At 34.8% G+C, this 27,299-nt stretch overlaps 1 protein-coding gene and 1 long non-coding RNA gene across 8 annotated transcripts; both read right to left on the bottom strand.

Moving 5' to 3' along the window:
• Nucleotides 1–339: 339 nt before the first annotated feature.
• LOC144359218 (uncharacterized) lies at nucleotides 340–23,292 on the bottom strand. 7 transcript variants are annotated; one of them, XR_014931018.1, is made up of 5 exons: nucleotides 23,135–23,292; nucleotides 5,164–5,242; nucleotides 3,768–3,975; nucleotides 2,442–2,581; nucleotides 340–1,368 (listed from the first exon to the last, which is right to left on the bottom strand). It is a non-coding gene; the product is annotated as an uncharacterized LOC144359218 (long non-coding RNA). The 7 variants fall into 7 exon arrangements; XR_013421971.2 differs by lacking the exon at nucleotides 23,135–23,292 and adding an exon at nucleotides 10,182–10,521; XR_014931019.1 differs by lacking the exon at nucleotides 23,135–23,292 and adding an exon at nucleotides 6,557–9,981.
• Nucleotides 22,902–26,311, bottom strand: LOC144359217 (uncharacterized). Its single transcript, XM_085505769.1, has 2 exons — nucleotides 26,073–26,311; nucleotides 22,902–25,595 (listed from the first exon to the last, which is right to left on the bottom strand). The coding sequence occupies exon 2, from the start codon at nucleotides 24,411–24,413 to the stop codon at nucleotides 23,298–23,300; it is 1,116 nt and encodes a 371-aa protein (XP_085361895.1). The 5' UTR covers nucleotides 24,414–25,595; nucleotides 26,073–26,311; the 3' UTR covers nucleotides 22,902–23,297.
• Nucleotides 26,312–27,299: the final 988 nt, after the last annotated feature.

The following is a 27,299-nucleotide window of genomic DNA, read 5'->3' on the forward strand; positions in this document are numbered from 1 at the left end:
CCCGATTCTAGATACTCCAAGGATGATTAATTCACCATATGTCATGTACAGAATAGTGTCGGCCTCAACTTTCTCGCTGACAAAACGTTGGAACAATGTTGTTGGACTGTTTCCATTATGCAAACCAGCGAGCACACTCCAACAAAATGACAGTCCAATGGAAAAGAAAGTGCACCCTTTACGAGAAACGGGTCGTTGTCCATAATAAACTACAATTTGCCCATAATATACTACTCAATGCACACGTAAATATAAATTACGCCCTCAATATATTATAATATGTACCATGTACTATTGCATGCAGTGAGTGTACTGACGAACGAACCACAGATAATGCAGTTTGTGCATAATATAACAGTGTTTAATAATAATAATGTAAATATCACACGTTTCATAATAGTGTACATTAATGACCAACTAAACAATATGCCTAATAGTATTGTATTTACATAATACTGTAAATATCTTATATTCAGAAAATATTGAATGGTCATAATATGCAGTGTTTTATAACAATAAAATGATGAATGTATATAATATGATATAATATAATTAGAAAATAACAAAATAGCGAATTTATATAAAATAATATAATTTGAAAGTAATAAAATGGCGATTGTAATAATATTCTAGAATTAAAATAAGATAATGTATAATATAATAGTGTTTAATGATAATGTTGTATCGAATGTAATAATATAATGGTGTTACATAACATAACGAATGCTCTTGATGATAATAGTGTAATAATAATACCACAGATGTACATACTATAGTGTTTTATCACAATAAAATGGTGAATATACATATACAATATACAATAGTGTAATCATGGCATAAAGAAAGTTCATAATATAATAGTGTTCAATCTCAAAAACATAGCGAAAGTACACGATATAACGGTGCATAATGATAATAATATAAAGCTGCACATAATATAATATTGTTTGAACATACAATAGTAGTGCATCTGCTACATAGTATATTAACTTTGGACTTAAGACCCCTGTGGCTTGCCATACTGAGTCAAATATCTCCTCATGGTGATTTTCAAGGTGGCGATTTGGAGTGAACGTTTTTCCTACAACTAGGTTGATTTGATAAGTCCTGCTTGATCTCACGTAAGGATTTATATAGCCGATATATCTCGACACCGCAGTGTATGACCTTACCAGTTGTTTCGGCACAGTGATAAACGGCAGATGTGATTTGACTGAATGTAGAGACATCGTCATTACGTTTGCGCTTGTATTCATGTTTGGGGGTCGTCCCTTCCATTGACACTGAAAAAAAGTGTTCGGCAATCCCAGCTGTGAATATCATATGCATATTGTCACCGACAACGCGAATCTCTGCATTAGACATCTTCTGTATAGAATAGAAATTCAAAGGACTTCTTATAATTAACATTACTCTAATAATAATATATTTGCAAAACGAATTACGAGAACAGTGCAGTGAAATTAATTATGAGACACATGTTTTATTGTTGTATTCCAATTGAACTTGGTAAGATATATCGAATTCTTTGTACTACCTAATCAATTCAAGTCATCGCTAATTCTAATATGTCTTCAAGGATGTAGTAGATGTTTTTAGTAAAATAAGTAAAATTCACACGTATTATTTTTTTTATTTTAAACCAAATCAAACTATATATTTTTATGAAAGTTTATACTAATAAATGGAATGCGAAAATTTAAATGCATTTTTTTAAATGGTCACGAAACTATCTGTTACCAATTTTTTGACGTCAAGTATGAGTTCTAAAACTATTTTATACTTGACTGTGTGATTTATTAATTATTCAAAATATATGCAAATATGCAAATTTAGTCATCACAACAATGCAGGTTTTTAATTTTGACCACTGTTTTAAGTATGTTCCACTTATGATAGAGCTCGGAAATTTTCATAGAATAATATGAGGTTATTAAGAGGATACCTCAAAGTAAGCACGAAGACAGCACTGTGGCAGTATCGACCGACGCGCAGCAGAGGTCGATGCGACGACATACTGTCAGAGTGCATACTTTTAGGTATCCTCGTAATAACCTTATTATTATACATCTTTTCCTTTCAAGGATACATCATGGGATTGCCGAAATCCAAAAAGTTTAGAGCAGAATCAGCGAAACTTCTTGTGTGGAGTCCGATCAAACCCTGGTGGCAGCCATGTTTGCTTTTACTGTCAGAGGACGCGTAATCATTCTATGTTCGGAATTCGCATTTCCTTATATGATAGGATGAAAATACCCCGTAAAATACCGCAAAATCACGGCACGCTGTAACTTATGGCGTTACGGTGACAGATGTATAATAATTAGATATACTTATAGATCCTATAAAGTATAAACAAGAATATTTCGATTACCATGTGGCATAACAATTTTACTACATCCTTGAAGTAAAGCTTCAAGACTAAATTGAAATATAGTTACCGAGCCCTCATTTTCGCTTATAGTAATAACATGTTTTAACAGTTCTTGATTTTGTTCATTCAAACAATCCTTGTATTCGCTTACGATTTTATGGACATCGCTGCTTTTTATGTTGTTATCACAGCTAACCTGTAGTATCCCTGATATATAGAAAACAATTGTAAAACAAATGTAAAATCCTTGAATTATATCACATAGGGCTTACTATTACACTAGTACTGTCATGTAATCAGTCATAGCCATGCATGGAATAACGTTGGTATTGTCAACAACTGATATGCAAATAAAAAAAATCCATTTCTCGGCATTTGTTGCATAACGCGGACTGCCACTTTGAAAGTCCAAAGTAACAAGCTTGCACAATTAAAAGGACCACGAGCTATGACATAACAATGCAAATTAGCCACGTGTCCATTAGAGTGCACCTTACTATTATACATCTTTCCTTTCCAAGGATACATCATGGGATAGCAAAATCCAAAAAGTTTAGAACAGAATTAGCGAAATACTTTGTGTGGAGTCCGGTAAAACCCTGGTGGCAGCCATATTTGTTTTTATTATTAGAGGACGCTTGCGCGCGTAGTCATTCCATATTTGGAGTTCGCATTTACTAATATGGTAGGATGAAAATACCCAGTAAAATACCGCAAAATTACGGCACGCTGTAACATATGGCGTTACTGTGACAGATGTATAATAATGTGTGGTATTTCGAGATGCAGTGCTGATATTTTTGATATTTTTTTTCGAACGCGAAGCTATATTGTGAACAAATATATTATCTATTATAAATAAATAACAAATCTATTATAAACAGTCCCGGGCTGCAGTTTCAGCTGTGATTTTTTGGTCAAAAACAGGAGGCGAAATATTTATTTTCGTTGTCAATATAGATAATGATCACTTACATTTCTACAAATTTACAAGCATTAATTAAGTTACAAAAATAGGATGTTATTTCAGGTTTTCGCTCTGTGTATCGATGTCATTGTTAGACCCCGAGTCAAAAAATAACACCTACAACGCGACCTTTGATCGTTTTTTCTGCATCAGCCGGTTGACATTTTCGTCCCTAACACAACGCCAAACACTGAAACGAATGAGCGTGCGTCTTAATTTGGGACGTCGGATTGACCAATCAATCAATGACCAATTACTGTGCTTGCGTTCACACACAGAAACATTTTGGATGAAGAGATTACGGTTCTCTCTCGGCGATATTTTCTGGGAAGGTTGTAAAAAATAAAACAAAAAGTCTCGCCCTGGTGTATGCGGTGGTTAGGCCACATAGATCACTCCTATGTCAGTATCAAACGGGTTACCCACCTTAGCAAAACGCTTGATTTTATTTTGGTCAATAGTATTATCAACTCAAAAGTTGTGCAGGTCTTCACATTCGGTATCATTCAGTGTAGAAATAGTCATGCCTTCTGTTGTGAATTTCGACGCATACTCTTTTGACCTGGTTTCTGGAATATCCAATTGTTCGAAAAATGCCTTCCAATCTACTTTCGACGTTTGTTTGTTCGTCTGTCTGTAAGCAAGATAACTAAAAGTTATGAATATATTTTTGTGATAATTCAGGAGAAGTTAATGATATGTGCCGCTTGTCAGGGAAACAGATATTTCGGGATTAATGTTTATTTATAGCTCAACAAGCTATTGATGAAATGTTCAAGATAATACCAATCAATTAAATTTTGGGACAAACGTGGATCTGGTTTTCAATGAATTGTCAGGCATGTGATTTTTTTGTATTTTTAACTAGTGAAAAAATAGACGTATTCTTATGAAATTTACAGCAGTTGCTCTTGACACAGCAACTGATCTGGTTCAAAGTGCTATGTTAATGTCTGATTCGCTGAATGAATAAACTCTTAAAGATTCAATTTGGTATTTCTTTTTAAAAAACTAAATTAGAAACTTAAGGCAATATAATGGATGTGATTTGTTATAAGAAGAAATATTTATACAATCCAGCCATGTGTATGCATATCAACATCAAAAGTTTGTTTTAATCTCCTTATACAAACGAATTTCAAAACCATATGTTAGTTACTTACTCTATATTTTGTACGTTATTCTATATTAGTAATATATTAGTAATAAAGTTCAAACTGGCTTAGGTGTAGTCTGCAGGTATGGTAGATGCGAGTATGTATAAATAAATTATTTAATATTATTGTTACTATTTGGTTTTAGTGGGAAGCGTAAATTCTTCAGTAGTCAATTTCCTGTAATGGTGTCATAATTTCAAATCGAGTATAGATGCAGACTACTGGCTATCCGAAACCATGTCAGACTTTGTAAAATTAGTTTAGAATATCCGACAAGTCTTGGATGTGCATTGAAAATGGGAATATTTACGGCTACACTACTTTGTTTTTGTGTCGTACTAATAGTCAATATATATACAATGGTTGCAGGTAATTGCACTTCTTGGTAGTTACTCAATATAATTAAACATTTCGGACAAAGTATCATTTTCAACAATATATATTTTTAGACGGATAACTAACACTAAAGCCATCTAAAAGTATTTCTCTATCATGTTGTCATAATATCAATTCCGCAAGAACAAGTCTCCCAATAATGGCCCAAGGACTAAAGGTTATCCACTACTACAATTCGTAGTCGAAAGCCGAAGTTAATAAACCAAACAACAAGGAACAAAAAATCAGTGTCTTATGCGCACATCCTGATTCTCGCACACATAACTTACCCATTGTCAGTGCCAGTCTCTATAGTATATGTGTCTGAACACGATGACTCGGCGGAGTTACTAGCCATAGTTGTTGGAGCTGAGCGAACAAACATACATTATACTATGTTATTGAGGCCGCTAGATATATTAGTGTATAAAATACTCAATTCCCAGTTTGGAGTCTGGAGTATCTTTAAAATCAACATTAATTTTGTGAAATGGAGTTTATAGCCACAAACGGATTAAACGGAAGCATGGTATATTATTACGGAATTTCGATCTAAAATTATTGTGTGACATAAAAGTGTCGTTGGCACCTTGCAGTAGGCATCACATATCATCACGCGCAATATCGTCTACATTGAACACATGCGCACGGTTGAAATATAACATGGACGAAACGCCACGTCATGTAAAGCCTTTTGTGTACTATTAGTGAACAAGCCATGAATAACAAAGTCCCCGATAGTTATCAAATCTAAGTTATATACTTTTGTTTATAGTAATATACTGTAGAATACTTCATTTTAGCTGGAATAAATTTTTGCTGAAATGACTTTTTGGGTGTTTTGTGTGTATTTTCACTGATTTTTGACAAGTTGAATGTGAAAATATAAGAAAAAGGGTATACCCGCTGCATTTTATTTTCACTCTATCATTCCTTCAGTGAAAATAACATATGTTACAGTAGTACATGTACAAGTTCTTGTTCATATCGAGAAATATTGCTCTATAACAGCATTAATTGAAACAAAATAGCCATCGGTCGGCCATTATGAATTTTATCGTCAAACCAATACATCTATATGTTTGTCTATGACACGCTGTATAATGAATAAATATAAAATTTTAACATCAGTCAAAGCATGTCAGAGATATAGCACTAGAATCGCATTCATTAAAACAAAATGGCTGCTAGTCGGTCATTTTGAATCCGATCTGAAAAACAAAATGACGTTCATCAGGAACCCATAACGTCTGATGTATGTACCAAGTTAGAATGAAATCCATCCATACACGACCGAAAACCAATTCCGGAATGCCAGAAATGATTTTGATGATTTTTTAGCACAAAAATAACCACCATTCGGCCATTTTTAATCAGATCGTCAAACCAAATGTACAATCATAGAATTATTTCGCATAGGGCTTATTATTACACATGTACTGTCATGTAATCAATCATAGCCATGGGATAACGTTGCTATTATAACAACTGATATACAAATAAAAAAAAATCCTTTCTTGGCATATGTTGCATAACTCGGACTGCCACTTTGAAAATCCAAAGTAACAATCTTGCACAATTAAAAGAACCACGAGCTATGAAATAACCATGCAAATTAGTCACGTGTTCATTTAGTAATTAGTTTATTTGCGGCAAATACCGTAGATAATATGAGATTATTACCTGAAAGTGTATCCTCGTAATAACCTTATTATTATACATCTTTTCTTTCCAAGGATACATCATGGGAATGCTGAAATCCATCATGTTTAAAACAGAATTAGCAGAAACCCCGGTGGCAGCCATATTTGTTTTTATTATTAGAGGACGCTTACGCGCGTAATCATTCCATATTTGGAATCTGTATTTTCGAATATGATAGGATGAAAAGACCCCGTAAAATACCGCAAAATTACGGCACGGTGTAACTTATGGCATTACGGTGACAGATGTATAATAATGTGTGGTATTTCGAGATGTAGTGCTGATATTTTTTTCGAACGCATAGCTCTATTGTAAACACATCTATTATAAACAAATACACTGTCCCCGGGCTGCAGTTTCAGCAGTGATTTTTCAGTCAAAAACAGGCGAAATATATATGTTCGTTGTCAATATAGATAATGATCCTTTACATTTCTACATTAAATGCACTTTAACATGCTTGACAAAAAATGTCCCGATTTCAGCTAATAAGCTAATAAGCAAAACATCTAGTGTTGTTTGTGACAATTTGTGCAATAATTAATTCACATACAAAATTAAACACACTTCATTCATAAAAGTGTGATAGGTCGTACCGAACGGCACCTAGATGTGGATATTTGAAGTGCTTTTTAAAACATCTCCGTAGCAACCGAACTGCTTACTGAATTCGTCGGAATCAGTGAGTCATGTGTACATAGCGCCATTTATGTGGTTTCTGTGTTCTGGACAATGGGAACAGCAAGATACCTGCTCGGTATTGTACTGTACAAGGGAAATACTAAACGGCATTGTATGTGTATTTTGGCAAACTTGGTAATTGGTACGGAAATCATATAAAATGAGCATTCCTCATTTACGGCAGCAACAAGGAAAACATTTCTCACATCAAGATAACGAGTTCACGGGAGTTACTCTAAACGACAGCCTGACCCGATTAATGTGCTTACTGGTCTACTATTATCCTATGTCTATAATTTAACGTAGCAACAGGACAAACAAAGGCCATGGCGGGTAGTGACGTCAAACAATCGCACCATAATCGATGCGATGGTATTTGAGGTAGCGGGACTATTATTTGCATACTTGTTTTCATCTTCTAATTGTGACCAAATGACTACAAATAGACCCAGGAAAGTATATATGTTTGGAATCGCCAGACTTCAAACTTTACAAAGATGTGTTTTCCATGCCCTTATCTGCATTCTACGGTGCTTTACTTAATCAAAAGTGAAACATTACTTTTTTTGTAAAAAAAATAATTACACATTTATGCTGCTGATAAGAAGTTTTTTTTCACTTTTCCTAGTTGTTTAATAGCCTGGTAAATTGAATGTGTCTGGTTAGTTTTATTCAAGCAACGCGTTTTGAAAAGTAGTGTCCTGAATTTTAATTTCTGTTTTAGTCGCATTGCCCCCAACTCAAACCACAACACATTGGTAAATAATCCATGAAATAGTTTGTCTGGACACATTCAAGTTCCTGTCATTGTCACCTTAAAGCTGTGAAAAATTGGTGTTGATCCGACGACAATAAGTATACGTTATTTTTTGTTAAAGACCTTGTATTTTGAAAAACATAAACTCCTAGAAAACGTCGATGAAGTCACAGCAAAGATTTTCAAGCTTGTTTATCTGCACAAGCGATTTGTTTTCCCATCAAGGTCTGTTTTAACATGTGTAGGGGCATCCAAATGTGTAAGGCTATTGGAAACCAAAAAATAAAAGGAATGGGATAGCTACAGTTCGATAAAATCGCCAGATAAAAACACCAAAATCAATGATTTTTTCCAGTGGCTGTGTGACCTTGTGTCTGACACATTCGTATGCAAATGACTAATCTGTGAAATAAACAGGGGCGGAGATAAACCACTCAAATGGAAACACTCATTGTGTGTCAGATAGCTACTGATAACACATCCTAACATTGCTTTGTCTTGAGTTAATCTTTGAAATTTATAGGCACACAGGTTAAACCTGAATTGTTGATTTTGGAAAACACTATTGAAGCTGCCTTGCTTCCCTTCAAAAAATCGATATTTTAACCAACTTACATGACATTCTAGGTTACGTTGACTTTATCAGATGAAAGCTTATAGTGCATTTCATCAATTAATAAATAAATGTGAAAATCGTACATTTCAACACAAATAGTCTCGCTACTTTAAAGTTGTTTAACGTAATGATGCCTTATTTAAACTGATGATCGGATTATACTTCTCAACTTCTTAATTACTTAAACCATTACAGTAGACCTTAACTTGTTTTCGTGATTAATTGTGCATATATATGGTAATTACACAGCTTCATATGTACTAGTAGAAAGTTGTACAGTCACGGTGTGATCACGACATTACGCAAGGTCGAACCACAGTCCCTCTATCCCCGGTCTGGAAACGACTTGCGTTCTTTTGTCTCGAACCGCAGTGCGGGTAAACAAACCGTTCACACGCGGGCCGAGTGAGTCAGGAAGTCAGACATATTACAATACCTTCAAAAGTTACCGTCATGCAAAGCGATCCCTCATTGTATGACTTTACTTTGACTTCAAATTCGGGCAACCACAACGTAAACAAACATGTAAACAAAATTATCACTATGAAATTTGGGTTTTTTGAACCCTCATACGCATCACAACCAGCATACCAACTCATAAACATCCAGTTCTTGCAATTCAAAGATTAATATCGGGAATTATGTTCATTTTCTCGTTTTAATAGGGAAAAAACATCGCGTGCCAACATGCTGACATCGCTAAACAAAATGGCGTCGTTCATGTTAACGTAGTTGATCGAAAAACCTGTGATATTTCTGATTCTAATTACTTTATTCTATGCAAAAGTATATAACAATGCTTCAATATTTGTATATAAATGATTTTTATAGCACAGAATTAAGTACATTGTCATTTCAAAACGTCGCCATTTGCATTTACGATCTAAAAAGCATCCATAAAAGTCACTCAATTTAACATTAATAAAATGCGGTGTGACAAATAACAAATCAGCCCACCAATTTTTAATGATATGTTTCGATCATAAAATGTCAAAATCGAAGACAAATATTGGTTTCGCGCCGAGAAGTATGGTAAATAAAATTGAGTTAATTTCAATCACCCCAAAATCAAAAACGACAAATACCTGGGTAAAGGTATGAAAATTTGTTGCGAAAATGTGTCGCTGCTGGTAAAATAGATGAATTAAAGAACTACTCGCCGGCTGAAATGTGACCTTATACAGATATCCTGATTAAAAAATTATGTGAAAAAGTACGAATTCTGGAATAAACAACTAAGTTGTAAAAAAAATACATAACACTGACGATGTCAAATTACGTGCTGATCACGTGATAATTCTTTGCCCACACCCGCAAGGCGCCTTTGCCAGGGAAGGAGACCAATTCACGCCTAATACAATGACCGTTTCTAGACCGGGGATAGAGGGACTGTGGTCGAATGATATCATTGCTAGCAGTTGAAATGTATTTGAAATGCGAATGACCAATGAAATCCCATGTTGAATACAGTGCTTGTATGCATCTAAACGGAAAACTAAATTGGCCAGTATGAAAAAATTATCAATTGAGAGAGGTGAAATATAGCCTACCTGTTGAACAAAGTATTGGCAGAAGTAACTATTATGTCAGTTACCAAAGACTAGTCTCGTGACTTGATATCTACTGAAACATCTAGAATAAACATAGCACTATGGTACAAATCAAAATACCCTCCAGTCTGTGTCTTATTTGACGAATAAATTTATCATGATATAATGTATGTTTGCTTGTAAAAATATATCCAAACTGGCTGAACAAACTATAACGAAAACGGGGAGAGATTGTGTCACACGATCCAATTCTGACTAGCCAATTTCTAACGAGTGTTAAATATGTTGAAGTCAGGAAAACATTAAACAAACATTGTTCCATAACCATGTCATAGGTTGTAACGAGCGGTTCTTAGAAGTGGATATTAGCTTACTGAATTCTATGGAATCAGTGAGTCATGAAGACAATTGTATGTGATGCATAGCGCCATCTATGTTGTTTTTGTTCTCTAAAAAAAGAGAAAATCAACTTGAAGATAGCTGCTTGACAGTGTGCTGTACGATGGCGAAGCTAAATAGCCCGTATGTAGATTGTGCGAACTTGGTAATAGTTACAGAAATCGTATTAATTGAGAATTCCGATCATTATTGGCAGAAATGAAAATGACCACTCACATCAATGTGTTGGCGTTGCGGTCCTTCAATATTTAACACTTTGTTGTTTGCACCCAATAGTGAACGGCAGTTCGGAAGTGAAATAAATTCTTTCCTCACTTTTAATATGTTACTCTGCGAATATAACATACTCAGTTTATAGCCTGTGGGTGTCAGCCAGTGTCCGCAATTTAGTTTTTATAGCCATGTCTTCATTATATGGAGTATAATTATAGCGGGGGAGTCGTCACCTGCGCATGCGTCCGATGGCCATAGCGTGTCATTGTTTACAAGCGTCTGCCCATGAGCCTTTGTTTTTGGCGTGTATTGTTATCGTCGACTGGGACTCAATTCCCGCGCGTGCGCAGGTGACAACCCTCATCTTTATGATAAAGGCACGCATCTTACTTGTATGTCCAGGACGCATTAGGATATGTGTATTGCATTCAGTTTAATTCATATGAGTAGTACTATATCAAGTCACGAGATGTGTGTTTCATAACTGCTACTATTTGCTGATAATACGGTGTAGTAAGTAGACTATATACTATACATGCTGTTCAACATGCATGCAGCCCCCATGGGAAAAACACTCTCTGGTAATCCATTTGAATCTTGGCTTTTTGTCCAGCATCCAGTTGTTTGGATCATTGCATCGAGATAGGCAAGAATAGGAGCAATTTTACATGTGATTTTGATGAAATTCTGTGACTTTTTCACTGAAAATAAGATGGATGAATCGGATGGTACTCTTAGACCGAAACGGGATGTCAAAAGTAAATTTATGACAGACACAAACGGTAAGCTGCAGTATGAAAACTTTGATTCAACTTTTTCTGATGAAAGTGATGAGTTACATTCAATATCAGATGAACTTGACTTACACAAAGCCTGGATTCGTAATGTTGTGGAGAAACATAAACTGAACATCGTCGTAGAATGGGGGCAAATCTAAAAAGTCACCATTACGACTGAAATTCAATTCATCTAGTTGTTCAGTGGGTTCTTTCTCAAATGCATGGAGTGAGGTGTTATCAAATATGCAACCTGAATCAATCAATGATTGCAAAGACCATCGCCAGTACAAATTTAAAATTGAAAATCAGCAGCATCTCAATGTCAATATATACCTTACAACAGGCATGTTTCAAGGGAATTACCTAGATTGGTTAATTCATAACCTGGACTCAGCATTGACATCCATGAAGGATGTACTAGAAGATACACTAGCTGATAATTCTGTAGAGGCTATAATTCCAGATATAGAAACAGATCCTTCACCCACTACCGGTATTAGCAGTAAACCATTAGCAACATTATCACAAAACAAAGAAAATCTACTAAATCCACCCTAAAGGAAAACACTCCATCCAAAATCCCAAGAAGAAACTGTCCAAATAATCGTTCAACTCCAATATCAATAAAATTAAATAATGCATTACAGCATACCGATGAAATGGCAACCACACTGACCAACATGTTCAAACCAATTCAACAAATTGAAGATAAATACTGTCGAATAATACGAAATGAATACAATACCAGGGAGTTGATGGATAGGATGAAATCAGTTGAATCAAATCTTAACCAACAAAACAAGCAAATGAACAAACTACTACAATTGTCAGAGAAAACCCAAGATATGTTCAAGAAATCTACTCAGTCGAAATCACACGACAGCTCCAATGAATTAAAAGAAGACATAAAAATACTTGGAAATAAAATCAATCTGCTAGACACCAATATCCTAAACATGAAAGAAATGACACAGCACACCCAAGCCAAGACTGATGAATCAATTAAACTGTCTAGTGAATATAAAGTACATCTCAAGAAATCAGAAAAAGACAAAGAAAGAGTACAAGAGGAACTATTATTATCAGAAACGAAGATAAACGAATTAACTAAAGAAAATGAGAATCTAGAAGCAAAAATAAAAGAAGCAGAGGACAATAAACAACAATCGTGGAACAACCATAATCCACCACCACTAGTTTCAACAAATCCCTTCACTCCACTAATAAATGAGACTAATAATGAGGAGTCAAATCAAGTCAATAACACCATAACCACTCAAGCAAGTAACACAAATCAGTGGAGATCACCAAAGATAAAGAACCACTCTAAGATGGAAACTCTTATTGTCGGTGACTCAATTCTGCAAAATATAAAACCATCCATACAGAAATACACATGTGAGAACCCTTAGAGGCAGCAACGTTCCACAAGTTACAGACTATATTATGTCAGTCAAATCTTCAAATACAACAAATGTTGTCTTACATGTTGGCACAAATGACATTGATAGTAATATTTCTCCAGATGCCACAATGAGAGAGTACAATCGTCTAACTGAATCTGTGTCAACGAAATTCCCTGAGGCTACGATATATGTATCATCTATACTACCGCGAGGAAATAAAGTAAACTTTAATATCATAGCTAACAATATAAACGCAAGACTGCAAAACATGTGTGATGGAAATACTAAATTGGTATTTATACACAATAGAAATATTTCTATCAGACATCTATCTGATGAAGTTCATCTTAATGATAGAGGTACAGCTCTATTAGTCGGAAATATTAAAGATGTTATTGGTCCAAAACTGGGAATAAATAGAATACGCCGCTCTGTAAATAACAATTATCCTCAATACTACAGTGCAGAAAGAGCAAAGATATCAGGAACATATCACTCTACCCAGTACAATAATTTGTTTTAAATAAATAGTAACTAAATTAACAAATTCATGATCCCACGCAAATGTAAACAAAAATCCATTTCTATTTCCTACTGGAATGTCCAGGGTATTATAAATAAACTTCAGGATACAGATTTCCTCAAAAATATCAATCATCATGACATCATAGGTCTCGGAGAAACATGGCTTACTACTGGGAACAAGAATATGTTAAATTTATCTGGTTACTATGATTACTCAGTTGTACGAAAGAATAATAAGAGAGGCGGGGTTTCCATCCTCATCAAAAAATCAATAAAAAAAGGCATAACAATTATTAATTCTAACAGTGCTGATATGATTTGGTGTAAATTAGAAAAACAGTTCTTTGATATTGACAAAGGTTTGTATATTTGTTTTATATATAAACCACCAGAAAATTCAATTAATCAGTCAAAGTCTTTTTTTTGATCAATTGGAAAAAAATGGTAACTGGCTATAGTTCTAATGATTCAGTTCTAATTATGGGTGATATTAATGCCCGAACTGTTCTTCTACCTGATTATATCAAAAATGATACTTCCATTCATATCACAGTTCCTTCAAACTATTTTGTAGATTCTGATACAAATACATAATGGATAACAAGGAAAATAATTTTGGAAAACATTTGATTGATATTTGTAAAAGTTGCAATATTCGTATCTTAAATGGCAGATTACCTGGTGATTTATGTGGAAAATGTTCTTGTTATCACTGGAATGGGAATAGTACAGTATACTATGCTATTGCCTCCAATGATATTATTTCAGAATTTGAATACTTTCATGTTAATAATTTCACTATATACTCTGATCATTGTCAAATATCCACATTACTCAAAGTTGGTTATTTGGAGCAAAAGAGTGACAGAAATAACAATTTAAACCTGCCCACTTCAAAATTGAAATGGAATAAGTTATCTGTTTTCAACTATCACATGAAACTTAAATCGACTGATCCCCAATTTCTAATTAATAACTTTAATAAGACTAGTTACAGTAAAACACAGGAGAACATTAACCAAGCAACTTCTTCGTTTAATGATATTATCAACCATGCTGCCACTGGAATCTTTAAGAAGCAAACATTTAGAAATACAGACAAAACTAGAAATAAAAATCATAAATGGTTTGATAATGATTGTAAATTAACAAAAAACGATCTTGTAGCTACTGCAAATTGATTAATAGATTTCCTTTTGACAATAATCTTAGGGCAACTTATTATGCAAAAAAGAAACAATATAAAAAACAAATTAAACTTAAAAAAAAATATTAATCCAAAAACATATTAATACCTTAAACAATCTCCATGCGAATAAATCTAATGAGATGTGGAATATTCTAAATCTTATGAAGGAGTCTAATCAAGACAAGAAAAATATTAACCATGTCTCGGGCACTGAATAGCTTGACTACTATAATAATATGAATTCAGATAACATGAACTTAAATACGTTTCATGATAGTGTTAAAAATGAATTATTAAGATTTGAAAACAGTGTACCACACAATGATATATTAAATACAGAAATTACGCAAAAAGACATTGTTAATGCATTGAAAATACAAAGAAGCAGCAGGCTTGGATGGTTTATGTATTGAACTTTTGAAATACAGTTATAATTTCGTAATTGAACCTCTAGTTAAATTATTTAATTTAATTCATGAATCTTCAATATTTCCGGATATTTGGAATACCAGTATAATTACACATTTATATAAAAAAAGGTGACAAACATGATCCCCAAAACTACAGAGGAATATCTGTATCTAGTTGTATTGGTAAACTGTTTTGTAGCATAATAAATTCTCGTCTTAATAACTATATTTAAGAAAACAAACTAATCTACAATAACCAAGCTGCTTTTAGAAAGAACCATCGTACTATTGATCATATTTTTGTCTTATAAACTCTAATTTCAAAACAATTATGTAAGAAAAAGAGACTTTTTGTATGTTTTGTTGATTTTGCTAAAGCTTTTGATTCAATTTGGAGAATAGGACTTTTTTTTACAAACTTCTTAAACATAATATCAATGGAAGGGTTTACCGTCTCATTAAAAATATGTACTCTAATACTAAAGTTTTGATGTTACAAAAGGGGTGAAACAAGGCTGTGTAATTAGTCCAACATTATTTAATATTTTCATTAATGATTTTAAAGACCGCCTTGACAAAACAAACACAGAACCACCAACATTGAATAATACACCAGTAAACTCATTAATATATGCAGATGACATGGCTCTCATTTCCACTACATCAGATGGACTTCAACAAGCTTTGAATGAACTTGAACAATATTGCTCAAATTGGCAACTTAAAATAAACATATCTAAAACCGAAATTGTTATTTTCAATAAATCACCACTGCAAAAAAGATACTTTTTTACTATTGGCAACCATTGCATTAAATGTAATAAACAGTATATTTATTTAGGGATTATTTTCAGTTCAAATGGTAATTTCAATGGGGCAACAGCCAATATAGCAGAGAAAGCTGGAAAAGCACTTTTTGCTATGAACAAAATACTATGGGATAGTTGGTTCATTAATCTTAAAACCATATTACAGGAAGCATCATTAGATTTTCTTCTGAAAAGAAAAATCCTCAAAACACAAACAGCAACAATTGTAAAATTTTACAATCAAATTTACAAAGCAGGTATGTGAACAAGTGGAGAACTGCTATATCAAATGAAAATTCTAAACTCAGAACATATTCAAAATTTAAAACAAAGTACAATTTGGAGTCTTATTTACTTAATTTGAATGGTGAAAATAGAAAAATGTTCACTAAATTCAGGGTTAGCGATCATAGTTTAGCTATTGAAAAAAGCAAACATTCTATCCCTAAAGTACCAATAAATAGCAGACTTTGTCAATTTTGTAATAACTGCATTGAAGATGAGATCCATTTCCTTTTAGATTGTCAAAAATATGAACAGCAGAGATCTCAACTGTTACATAAAATTAAAGTCCCGGCTGACAATAACATTTCTTGTTTCACATATTTACTTTCACATCCAGATAAATTAGATCAACAAGAGATATCAAACTTTATTTTAGCTGCGACCAAAATTAGAGATTAGATTTCTTTAATAATTTTTTTTTATACATACATATTTATTTATTTGTTAATTTTAAGTACATTCATTCAAGTTATTTTCAAAATATTGTCTTGTTAACAAAAACTCGTTATTGTTGCAAACACCCTATGTAACCTACTCTTTTACACGGGAACAATAAAGTTCATTCATTCATATAACAGTTTTCTATATGATAATCATTCCGGCCATAGTTTTCATAATAACCAATGTAGTTTGATGTTTATTAAAGAACTGAATTCGACGCGGGATTCAGTGGGCATATTGCATTTTGAATTACCTGATTACGGGCACAAATGCAAATAGCATGATACTATGTGGTTTAAAGAGAGAGAATGTTAAATGCAGCTTTTTTTCAAACCTCACATATGTAATCCAAATACTTTCCAAATGTTCTATAAATTATTATACGAGGTCGGGGATACATTCATGTATCACTGCAAAATATGCGTTATCTTTGTTGGTAAACTCGTACAATAATATACCATGATGTACTATTGTTATTATATAAAATCCTACGATATTTTCCTTTAGGGTGACATAATTTGAAAAATAGTCATATTTATAGAACATAATATTTTCATCAGAAGACGTTTAGGTGTAAGGTATCGTACATTTCATACGTGATATTGGCCATATCTTGTTAAGTGAGTGATTTTTAATTGCTGTTGCCGTGTGTTTCTATAGCACGCAAAAATATATTTGTGAAATGGTGACCACATATCTACCATTATTTTCTGCTTTGTGGTTGTCTTCTGCCTCATTTCTGTTGCTGTGTCTGCTCCGTAGTTATTGCATGCCCGCTATTTGAAATTTAATTGTATACTGATGTTGATGAATTTAAAATTTAGTATTAAGAAAACTACTAGTATTTTATCAGATTTGTTATTGTAAATATGTGTCTATAAATAAATAAATAAATAAATAAATAAATAAATAAATAAATAAATAAATAAATAAATAAATAAATAAATAAATACATTTGGATGGTTAGATTCGGCTATGTTGGCAATGTCCTCGTCGGGTATTTATAACAATATGTTAAAATCTGCTTGAATTGTTTCGTTAGTAGTAGTTTCACCAGATGATTCTGTCTTGTTAAACTATGTACTTTCCATCTTACATTTCCTAAACAAGTGATTATATTCCAATGATATGTGAATTTGCTTCATACTGTGACTACTCTCTCCTACCATTGGGGTATATGTAGGGCCATATGTACATGTGCAGACTGGCCTTAACATTCATAAGGAAAGATGATTTCAGATGGTAGCAACTAAACTACTTTAGGTTTTTTAGACCTCAGGTTTCCAACTATCAAACAATTATGGCTCTGAAAGTACAGTGCAGTGCAGCGCAGTGTAGTGTTCTAGTCAGATGTGAATTGTTCTGTCAATTGTTCTCAGTCTTTTGTTTTGTGTTCTTGGACTTGTATATTTCCTTGCATATTACGACTTCTGTTCGAAGATATATGGTTGGGTATGTTATGATACTAGATGGTGTATACTGACTAGAATTAATTTTTTAAATTTTAAATGAGTCTACGTTTTTCACAATGCAAACGTCGTCATAAACAGTGCAAATGAAAGTGTATATGGACAGTCGGCAATAAGATTTATGTACGACGATGTGAGGGAGCCAGTGCTATAAAGATAACATCACTTAAAGATGTTGAGCTGAACTATTATGGCAGTTTTTTCGATGGATCGTTGTCCAAAGTAAATAGCGTTCATTAACCAGTTTAGCCTTGATTGTATTTCATTACTGTTTGGTGGCAAATGAATTACATGTGCCAGTAATGTTTTTTTTTGCCTCTGGATCGGCTTTGGTAAAAACAAAACTGTTACTAAACTAAGAATTCATGAAGTATGGCTGCTTTTTCTACTGCTCCCGGTTGACAGATTGGTCACCGTCAACATGCATGTCTACGATCGGGCCAACAACGCTATCAATTCATCATGTTCCATGTTTTTTCAGGACACCCCAGAAACGATTATTCTTCAGGGCAGATGAAAGTGTTGTTTGTGGATTCAGTTTTAAAAACAAACTACTAGTATTCGCGTGTTGATAATATATATTTATATAATTTACATAATATTTATGTTAATCACATATATTGTATTTATTGATGTGCATTGCTAACAGCTATCTCAGCTGAGAGGCTGCACGCACAGTGTTCTTTTTTCGCCAACTTCTGTACTGCAAATTTCATAAAATTTATGTTATGAGATTAATCCAGCACATGAATTATTTCAACATATTAATTAGTATTTTCTGAGACATGATGCTGTCCTATAATTTTTTTTCATACCAATTCTCTTATTTTTTTTGAATTTAACATGTTAATTAGTATTTTCTTAGTCATGATGCTGTACTATAATTTTTTTCATACCAGTTCTGTTTTTTTATAATTATTGATGACTTCATTGATCTTGTCTATGTCTGATCAGAATTGATTCCATTTATTTAAATATTTGGCCAGTGTTTTTGACGCAAAATGTCATGGTTATATCTTTGGTCACACAAAGAAAAGATCCACCAGGTATCGTTAGTATCCATCAATTTGTTATTTTACCAAGATTCTCAACATGCATGTTTGAAATAGTTGTTCTATTTCGATAAAAATTACCATCACAATTAACTAATAGTAGGTAAGCCACATATCCCTGTTGACTTAGCAACAACAAAAATTAAAATCTTAAAACTATGATGAATAGCTGCCAAATACGGTTATTTTTATAAGAGTATTTTCAGTAAATTAGTGATTGACAAACATATTTTCTTTGAGATAAATATTTATTGATACTTGAATAAACCTTGTTCTGTCAATTGTTTTTTAAGAAGATGAACATGTTATGTTAATGAAAACAGCTGGAAAATTTTAATGGCTTAATATACCTGTAAATATATGCTATGTTCCATGACTTTAACCAAGATGTCACTTATTTAGGTGATGTGGTTTATTGCTCTTTATGTCACTGATGTCTACATTTAATGCAAAATCTTCAAATAAGTTAACCCTCCTACATACTATTACATTTATTATGTAATTTGTTAATTTACATGATAAAACAAGACTGCTGAGAACTCAACCCGACCCCTGTATTATAACTTTCAATATCGAAAGAAGGATCTAAATGGAGTACATGAGTTGTTTTGATAAAAATGCCCATACCAAAGGCTGTGTGGCAGAATATTAATCTCAAACTTTAGTTGGTCACTTCAGCTATTTCTTTTGGATGCGATTCTTGTACAACACTGTCAGTTTCACTACAGCACATTCGCATATAAAAAACTGACTGGGAATACTCCTCTTTGAAATAATGATAAAGAGCTCCAGTTGCTTCAATTAATGAACAACAATTGTCTGTGGGAAAGTATATTTCTCTTAGTTTGTCAACCATCCAATAAAATATGGATGCACTTTCCCTAGGAGTTTTTACGACTGACAATCCAATGTTCATTATTTGGGAGTCTGGAATAATGTAATAAGGCTGTCTTTCAACTGGAACTGTAGAGACTTTGAGACAGTTGTGGTAAGTGCAAGGACTGTAACAGGTAATCAGGTAAAACAGTGTAGTTCCCCAACATGCTAGAACAATTCCTTGAATGCACGTTGCTGTGTCTTGCGCCTGCTTTTTTGGCTGTCATCTCGTTTTTCACCATTGCAAAAAAGAAAATTATCATTTAAAGGTAAACGTGTACAAGTTAGGACTCCAAATCTAATAATTTCCTGATTTAGACAAAATTTAGAATGAACATTTTCATAATGAATTGCCCAAATAACTTAATGAACCAACAAAGCTCTGTACACATGCAGTAGTGGGGGAATATGTTCACATATATCCTACGTTAAAAATATGCGCATTTTATCAGAAAATATGAAATGATGAGTGGCTAAGCCACTCTAAAACATTCCATCGGCCATTCAACATCTACAATTTATAACACACATAATGCAAAGTATGATTTTAATGTTGAGTGGAAATCTTACCGGAACTTGCATTAATGAAGGAGAAACTATAATAACAGTACCAGGTTTCTGAATCATACATGGGTAGATTAGTGACTTAACCAAATCCCGTTGACAGAATGGCTTGGACATTGTTTCTTGACATCAAATGTGTTAATGCCTCCTTACACACCTTAAAGCGAACCTAAATGCAGCCTTAATTTATAGTTGTGTATATTCTAAACTGTATTCGAAATAATATTGCAGTGGTTTAATTTTGTTTTGATTATAACTGTAGCTTGGATAGGCATTTAAAGTGCTTGCAATCAAACACCATGGAGGCCATTCATGGAGGAGAATAAATAACAACGAACATATTTAACATCCGGGAACTTTTCAAAGCTATGACGTTTTAGTATCTGATCACATCCGTATACGCCATTGTACATAGCCGTTCATCCTGCCAAGCATTGTGTACTACTAGTATAAACACAACTTTTATATGCACAATATGCTTTTTAAAACTTGTGTTAGAGTCTTATGCGTTTGAACCACAGTATTCTGAGAGTGGATGCCCAATTGCATTACAGTACCGTACTTCCCCGATTGTAAGCCCCTCCCGAGTATGAAGCTCATCCCTATATTTTTACTAGGTATTTATCGAGTTGAGAGCATTCACGATTATAAGCCCAGAGTGTTTTTACTGGGCATCGACAATATTCTTTAAAATATGCATGTAAAAGGTGTGTTTCATTTCATAATAATCGTGATTGGCAGGGTAGTTTGGTTCGTGCTTTTAGTTTTTATGAGAAAACTCGCATTAATTTCAGAGTGCATGGCGAACGTACACAACGTGGTTCGCATTCTTTCTATTCTGTCATTTACTCAGGATGAACCTTGATGTTGCAATACTGGAGTAGTCCATATTTCTTTGAGTAGTAGCTTTCGAAAAGCCAAACATGTGATCGTTAAGTCGTGTACCTGGTTATTGGGCATGGTTTACTTTGAGACTATTATGAAATGCCTAGGGTTTGAACGATGTGACATGATGTTGGCGACTGTGAAAAGTGTTTAAATTCTTCCTCCACACTCAGTTTACCCACGATTACTATTAACCGTCGTTCATATTTCGGAAATTGCGAATCGCCAGTTTTTAGGGAAAAATGTACCTGGTTATTGCGCATGGTTTACTTTGAGACTATCATGAAATGCCCGGGGTTTGAACGATGTGACATGATGTTGGCGACCGTGAAAAGTGTTTAAATTCTTCCTCCACACTCAGTTTACCCACGATTACTATTAACTGTCGTTCATATTTCGAAAATTGCGAATTGCCAGTTTTTAGGGAAAAATGAACCTGGTTATTGCGCATGGTTTACTTTGAGACTATCATGAAATGCCTAGGGTTTGAACGATGTGACATGATGTTGGCGACCGTGAAAAGTGTTTAAATTCTTCCTCCACACTCAGTTTACCCACGATTACTATTAACTGTCGTTCATATTTCGGAAATTGCGAATCGCCAGTTTTTAGGGGAAAATGATCGTTTTTTTCGTTGCAATCAGTGCTACAGATCGCATTTTAACATTGCAGTAATTCACTTCCGCATTGCGTTAAAAAACCATCGTCAATAATCGCAAAATTTCATCATTACGACACATTGATTGGTTAATGGAAGACATGAGGAGATGTTCCAGGTCAAATCGTGCTGAAAAATCTCATGGCGGAAAATTGCTTTGCGTCGAGAGTTTGCGTACGATCTAAAACATACCAAAACGAAGATAATGATAAATGCTTTTGTCCACTGTTTCCTCACACACCCTACCCATCATTTCACCGTAAATTTAGACGGTATGTAAATCGTATTGTAATAAAATGTGTGTGTTTTTTATGAACATGTTTGTTTGTTCATTGTAAGTGTCGTGGAAATCAATGACACATTATTTTCCGGAGCCCGGCGTGGTGAACGAACGATTTTGTTGGATAATTTCTCGTTGTTAGCAAAATGGTTACAGTGTTTAACCCCAAAACAAAATCATCTTATCTGAGTTGTTCCTCGAGTATAAGCTCATCCCTTACTTTTCCCTTACGTGTTCATGACAAGTGTGAGTGATGAGAGTATATCGTCGACGATGCCCCTTGTTCGAATGATAGTTTTATTTCAAATTACACGGAAGTCTGTGAACAATCTGCTTGGTGTTCCTGTGACAATTGTCCCATGATTTGCCAGTGCAGCCCCGTGAATACATGGACGAAAATGTTTCCACCACCACCTACGAACGCAAGATTGCATACTCCAGCATCCATACTTTGAATAATTTGCACTCCACACAGTGCAGTACTGGAAACAGCATTTATTAGACAGTTAGACAAAAAACAAAGCAAAATGCCTGTCTCGATCAATTGCACATCCATAATGTTTGTATGTTGATACGCGTGTACATAACATTAACGTAAAATTCGACGAAACAACCTAGACTAGAAGTCAAATCACCAGTCCAGCCAACTATGGCTCCCTAAGTTGCTTATATTTAATCTGATACTATTTCGTCATCATGCTTTGTTACCTTACCTGTTTATACCTTATGAGGGCGTTTTTTTATGGCTGTCTTCCGCAAGGCAGTGTTGGAACAGCTAGGCGATGACACAGATCCAAACATGTCTCTGGAGCTTTATGTAAGTCTCCATCCGTCCACCAGTAAAAATGTAAATGGTCACGATCCTCTGGAGGAACTTTAACCTGATAGAACATGGCTTCTATATCTCCCATTATTGCTGAAACGGAGCAAGACACCCACTAAATTATTAGTCAAGTCTGGCCCTTGTAAAAGCAAATCATTAAGAGCCATTCCTTGACACTTAGCAGAGCAGTCAAACACTGTCCTTATCTTCTGAGGCTTTTTCGGATGGTAGACCCCATGGTGTGGTATGTACCAGCCTCTACCATTGTCTTTGTCAGACCCTTCCTTTGTGCGTGATGCCTTTATACAACACTCTCTTCTCTGGTGACCTGCTTTTAGACACCCAAAACAGAAGCCATGGCTCTTCAAGAAATCCAATCTCTTTCTTATTAACTGCTGAGAAAATCCTCCACAGGCATCCATAGAATGATTAGTTTTTCCACAGAAAAGACAGGGCCTGGTGGCTGCATTTTTAGCACACTTGTTATCATGGGTGTAGCTATTTGCAGTGTTTTTATTATAATTAGTAGTTGGTGGGCTATGAGCTGCTGCCCCTTCTTCTCGTTGCCAATATGGCTGTGTAGTAGCGTAAATTCCCCTAGATCGACTGGACTGTGTATTCTTTCGGCTATTTTTTCTGACATTATCATCTCGGTCAGCATTCATTGCATCTTTAGCATACACTGCATCGTAAGCTTTCTTAGCTTCTAACTTTACAACACTCACCAAGTCGCTAAATTCTACTACATCGCTTCTTTCGTTGATTGACAGAATTCTAGATCTCCACCTTTCATGAAGCTGGTATGGCAATTTACTGACAAGCATTTTTATTGTATCAGGATAATCTAGAATCTTCATAGCCTCAATGCTTTTAACCGCATTTTCACATTCTGAGAGAAACATTACATACTCGTCCAGTCCCTTTGCATTACTTGCTGTGATAGAAGGCCACTTCATAGCCCTTTTAATATAGGCACTGGCTATTATTTCACTATTGTCATAGCGATCTTCTAATTCTTTTAATGCAGCTGGGTAGCCTCTACTTGCATCTAGATAACCAAATCCACTGACAATTGTATTTGCCTCACCTGTAGTATACTGCTCGAGATAGTCCATCCGTTCATCACCAGTCTCTGTATTTGCTACTACTCTGGATTTAAACTGACGCATGAACTATGTGTATTCCATGATGTCACCACCAAAACATTTAATATCAGATTGCGGCTTTTTCAGCTCTCTCACTATGGATAGTATGGTTTCATTATGTGATCTCCTGTCAGTAACCTGAAGCATGAAGCATGTGTTGGTTATTGACACCTGTCTGACCCCTTTGTAACCCACTTTGTTCAACACTTGGGGTACACTCAGCCATGGAAGGGTTTAATACTAGCTCTGACTGTGGGTTACAGTGTGGTGCACTTGTTGAAGTAGGATGACCAATACCATCATTAATATTTGCTTTTTCAGGCACAGTAAACTCATGAAGAGAACGGATAATATTCATATCATTCCCTAGCGGCTCATATCTGCCAGCTGCTCATCGATAACTTTGCTTATTGCATCTGATTGCAATTTCAGCTGTTCTTCCTTTTGGTTCAGGAGCAGCTCCTTTTCCTCTATTTCTCTTTTTAACTGAAGTTTAGCATGTTGTATAAGCTGTTGTTGTTTCAGAGCAGCAGCCCTGGCTATTAACTCAGCCTTCTTCTGTTTTTTTGCCTTTGCTACGGAAAGGGAGCTGGCATGTGAATGAGTGGAACTGCACTGTGATTTATTTGACCTCTTTGAAGTACTGGACACACCATCTTCCGGCTTTATTTGTGAATCAAAAAGGGTTGGATGTCTTGTTTGTAGTTCAGCTCTCTGTATCCACTGATCTAGTCTTCAAGTTCTTTAAAGTGAAGAAATGATTCATTGTTATCTTTGAACCAATCTGTATTATTTGTCTCTTGTTGTGTGGTTGGAAGCAGTCTATAATGTTCAACTCTCTACCATGTCCCACAAGCTCATCAAGTGCTTGTGTCTTATCGTTAAGATGGGTGCACACTGCATTACGGTTTTTTTGTTTATTTTCGAGTGTATATTCTAAACCTTTCTCTGCCATTTTTCGACTTCGTATATCAGGGTTTAGATCTGCTTTAGTCTGACTCGTTTATGTCTTACCAGTTTCAGTTTATGTTGTACCAGTATCTTGTACCTTATCTGCCATCTTGTTGTAACCAATATGTAAAATCACGTTAATGTAATGTAATGGCTACAGATGAACTTCTAACTTCTGATCTTTATTAGTCCAAAAGTAACTATTTTCCCACTCAACTTGAGTTTGTTACATCAATACATATAGAGAATGATTAACTAAAATAAAGAAAATACAAACAATATAGGTATAGTCAATAGAGCTATGAAAAGCGCTAACCCTACAAAAATAAAACCCTACATAACCTCTAATATGCTGACTAAGAGCAACTGAATGAATCGTACAGTACATCGACAAATTACGAAATAAATGTATTAATACACGCAGAAGGATCGTCAGTACGATATCAGAAAATTAAAATGCACATGGAGTGCCATACAATAACGATGATAACTTGATGCCCTAACAGACAGGAATAGTCTGATTTTCAAAAGTATAACATTCATCATAAAACTATTCAAAGAAAATAGTGTACAATAATCGTATGTAATGACAATTTTCAGTGTTACTATTGAATAGACTGCAACACACACCAATAAATCGACGTTGTCAGTAACACAAAACGCATGTGTCTAATTTTCCAACGGTCAGTAGATAGCATAAAACTAGAAATCCACAAGTAAATAAGTTCCTACCGTGATTTTAGACGACTCAAGCAGACCAGGCGCAATTTATCTACTGCTCTTTACTATTATAGTGTGTGGTAACTAACACAACTACCAAAACAAACACGTATTTGACCTTCCGGTCCCTAAAGCTCTGCAGCAGCCGCCATGTTTCGTCTCTAAGGGCCAAAATACCTAACCAAAACCTGTCAATAGGTGGCGCTATAACCAAAAAGGCTATAATATGTGTTTTGGCCGTAACAATCTTGTCAAATAATGTCAATATGAAGTCAAAGTCCCCGATACATTGTGATCATGATAAGGTTTTGTGAGACTCTACTCTAGATGTTATACTGTTTCAAATTATTTATGTGACCTGTCGTCTGACGTTATTATGTTTGACTCTGGTAAAATGCGTCTTTGACTGTGACGTCAACATAAACATATATTAAGCAACATGCGAATCTGTTGAGTTGAACAATATCCACTAAAATCACGACATTATACTTCATCTTTATTTTAGATACCCAGAAATTGAATTTGCCGATCCTGCACTCGTGCCTCCCATAATGACACCCGCGCACCCACCAATAACGCCAACAACGGCTGCTCCACGCAATCCCCCTACAATGGCTCCAGCTGTGGCTCCCACAGGCATATAGCTGTGGCTGCAGACCTGCTACGAGACAGCGGGTCCACGAGAGAGAGGTCCACCACAGCGCGATCAGTCAATCTTACACGCATAGTTGTCTGATTGGTTGTTTGATATACAACGACGCGCCCACATATCTTCGCGTCATAGGTATTTGCCGTATGATGGCGTCGTAATGCAGCTGTCCTGACATGGCGTTACCAAAGGAAGTGAATCACGCTGGAAATGTGCGCGGTGAGTATATGAAAACTGAAACTGTTTCAATTCGTGTATTAGCTATTACCCAACATTTTTATAATATGCACAGGGACTAGAAACTTGTAAAACGTAGCTCTCGCTTCTGACATTTACCGTGACCGCCATTGCACGTTGTCTGAGTTAGCGCCAATGAATAGACTGGACTTTTAGAAAGTTAAATTAATTTAATAAATTCTTTCCATAAATGTAGATGCCAGTGTACCAAGTGTTGTCACAAGCCTGGATGATCTACTGACATAATTACATCGATGCAATGATGATGAACATTGCTCATGTAAAAAATGGCACTGTGTGGGCATAAAACTGACAAATATTTACTGAAAAAACATTTGAACAGTGTGTACTGT

The sequence above is a fragment of the Saccoglossus kowalevskii genome, chromosome 11 (genome assembly GCF_978046115.1).
Source record: "Saccoglossus kowalevskii chromosome 11, keSacKowa6.1, whole genome shotgun sequence".
NCBI lineage: Eukaryota > Metazoa > Hemichordata > Enteropneusta > Harrimaniidae > Saccoglossus > Saccoglossus kowalevskii.

Coding starts and splice junctions, on each gene's coding strand:
- LOC144359217 (XM_085505769.1), bottom strand. CDS start 24,413: ATGCGTCAGTTTAAATCCAGAGTAGTAGCAAATACAGAGACTGGTGAT.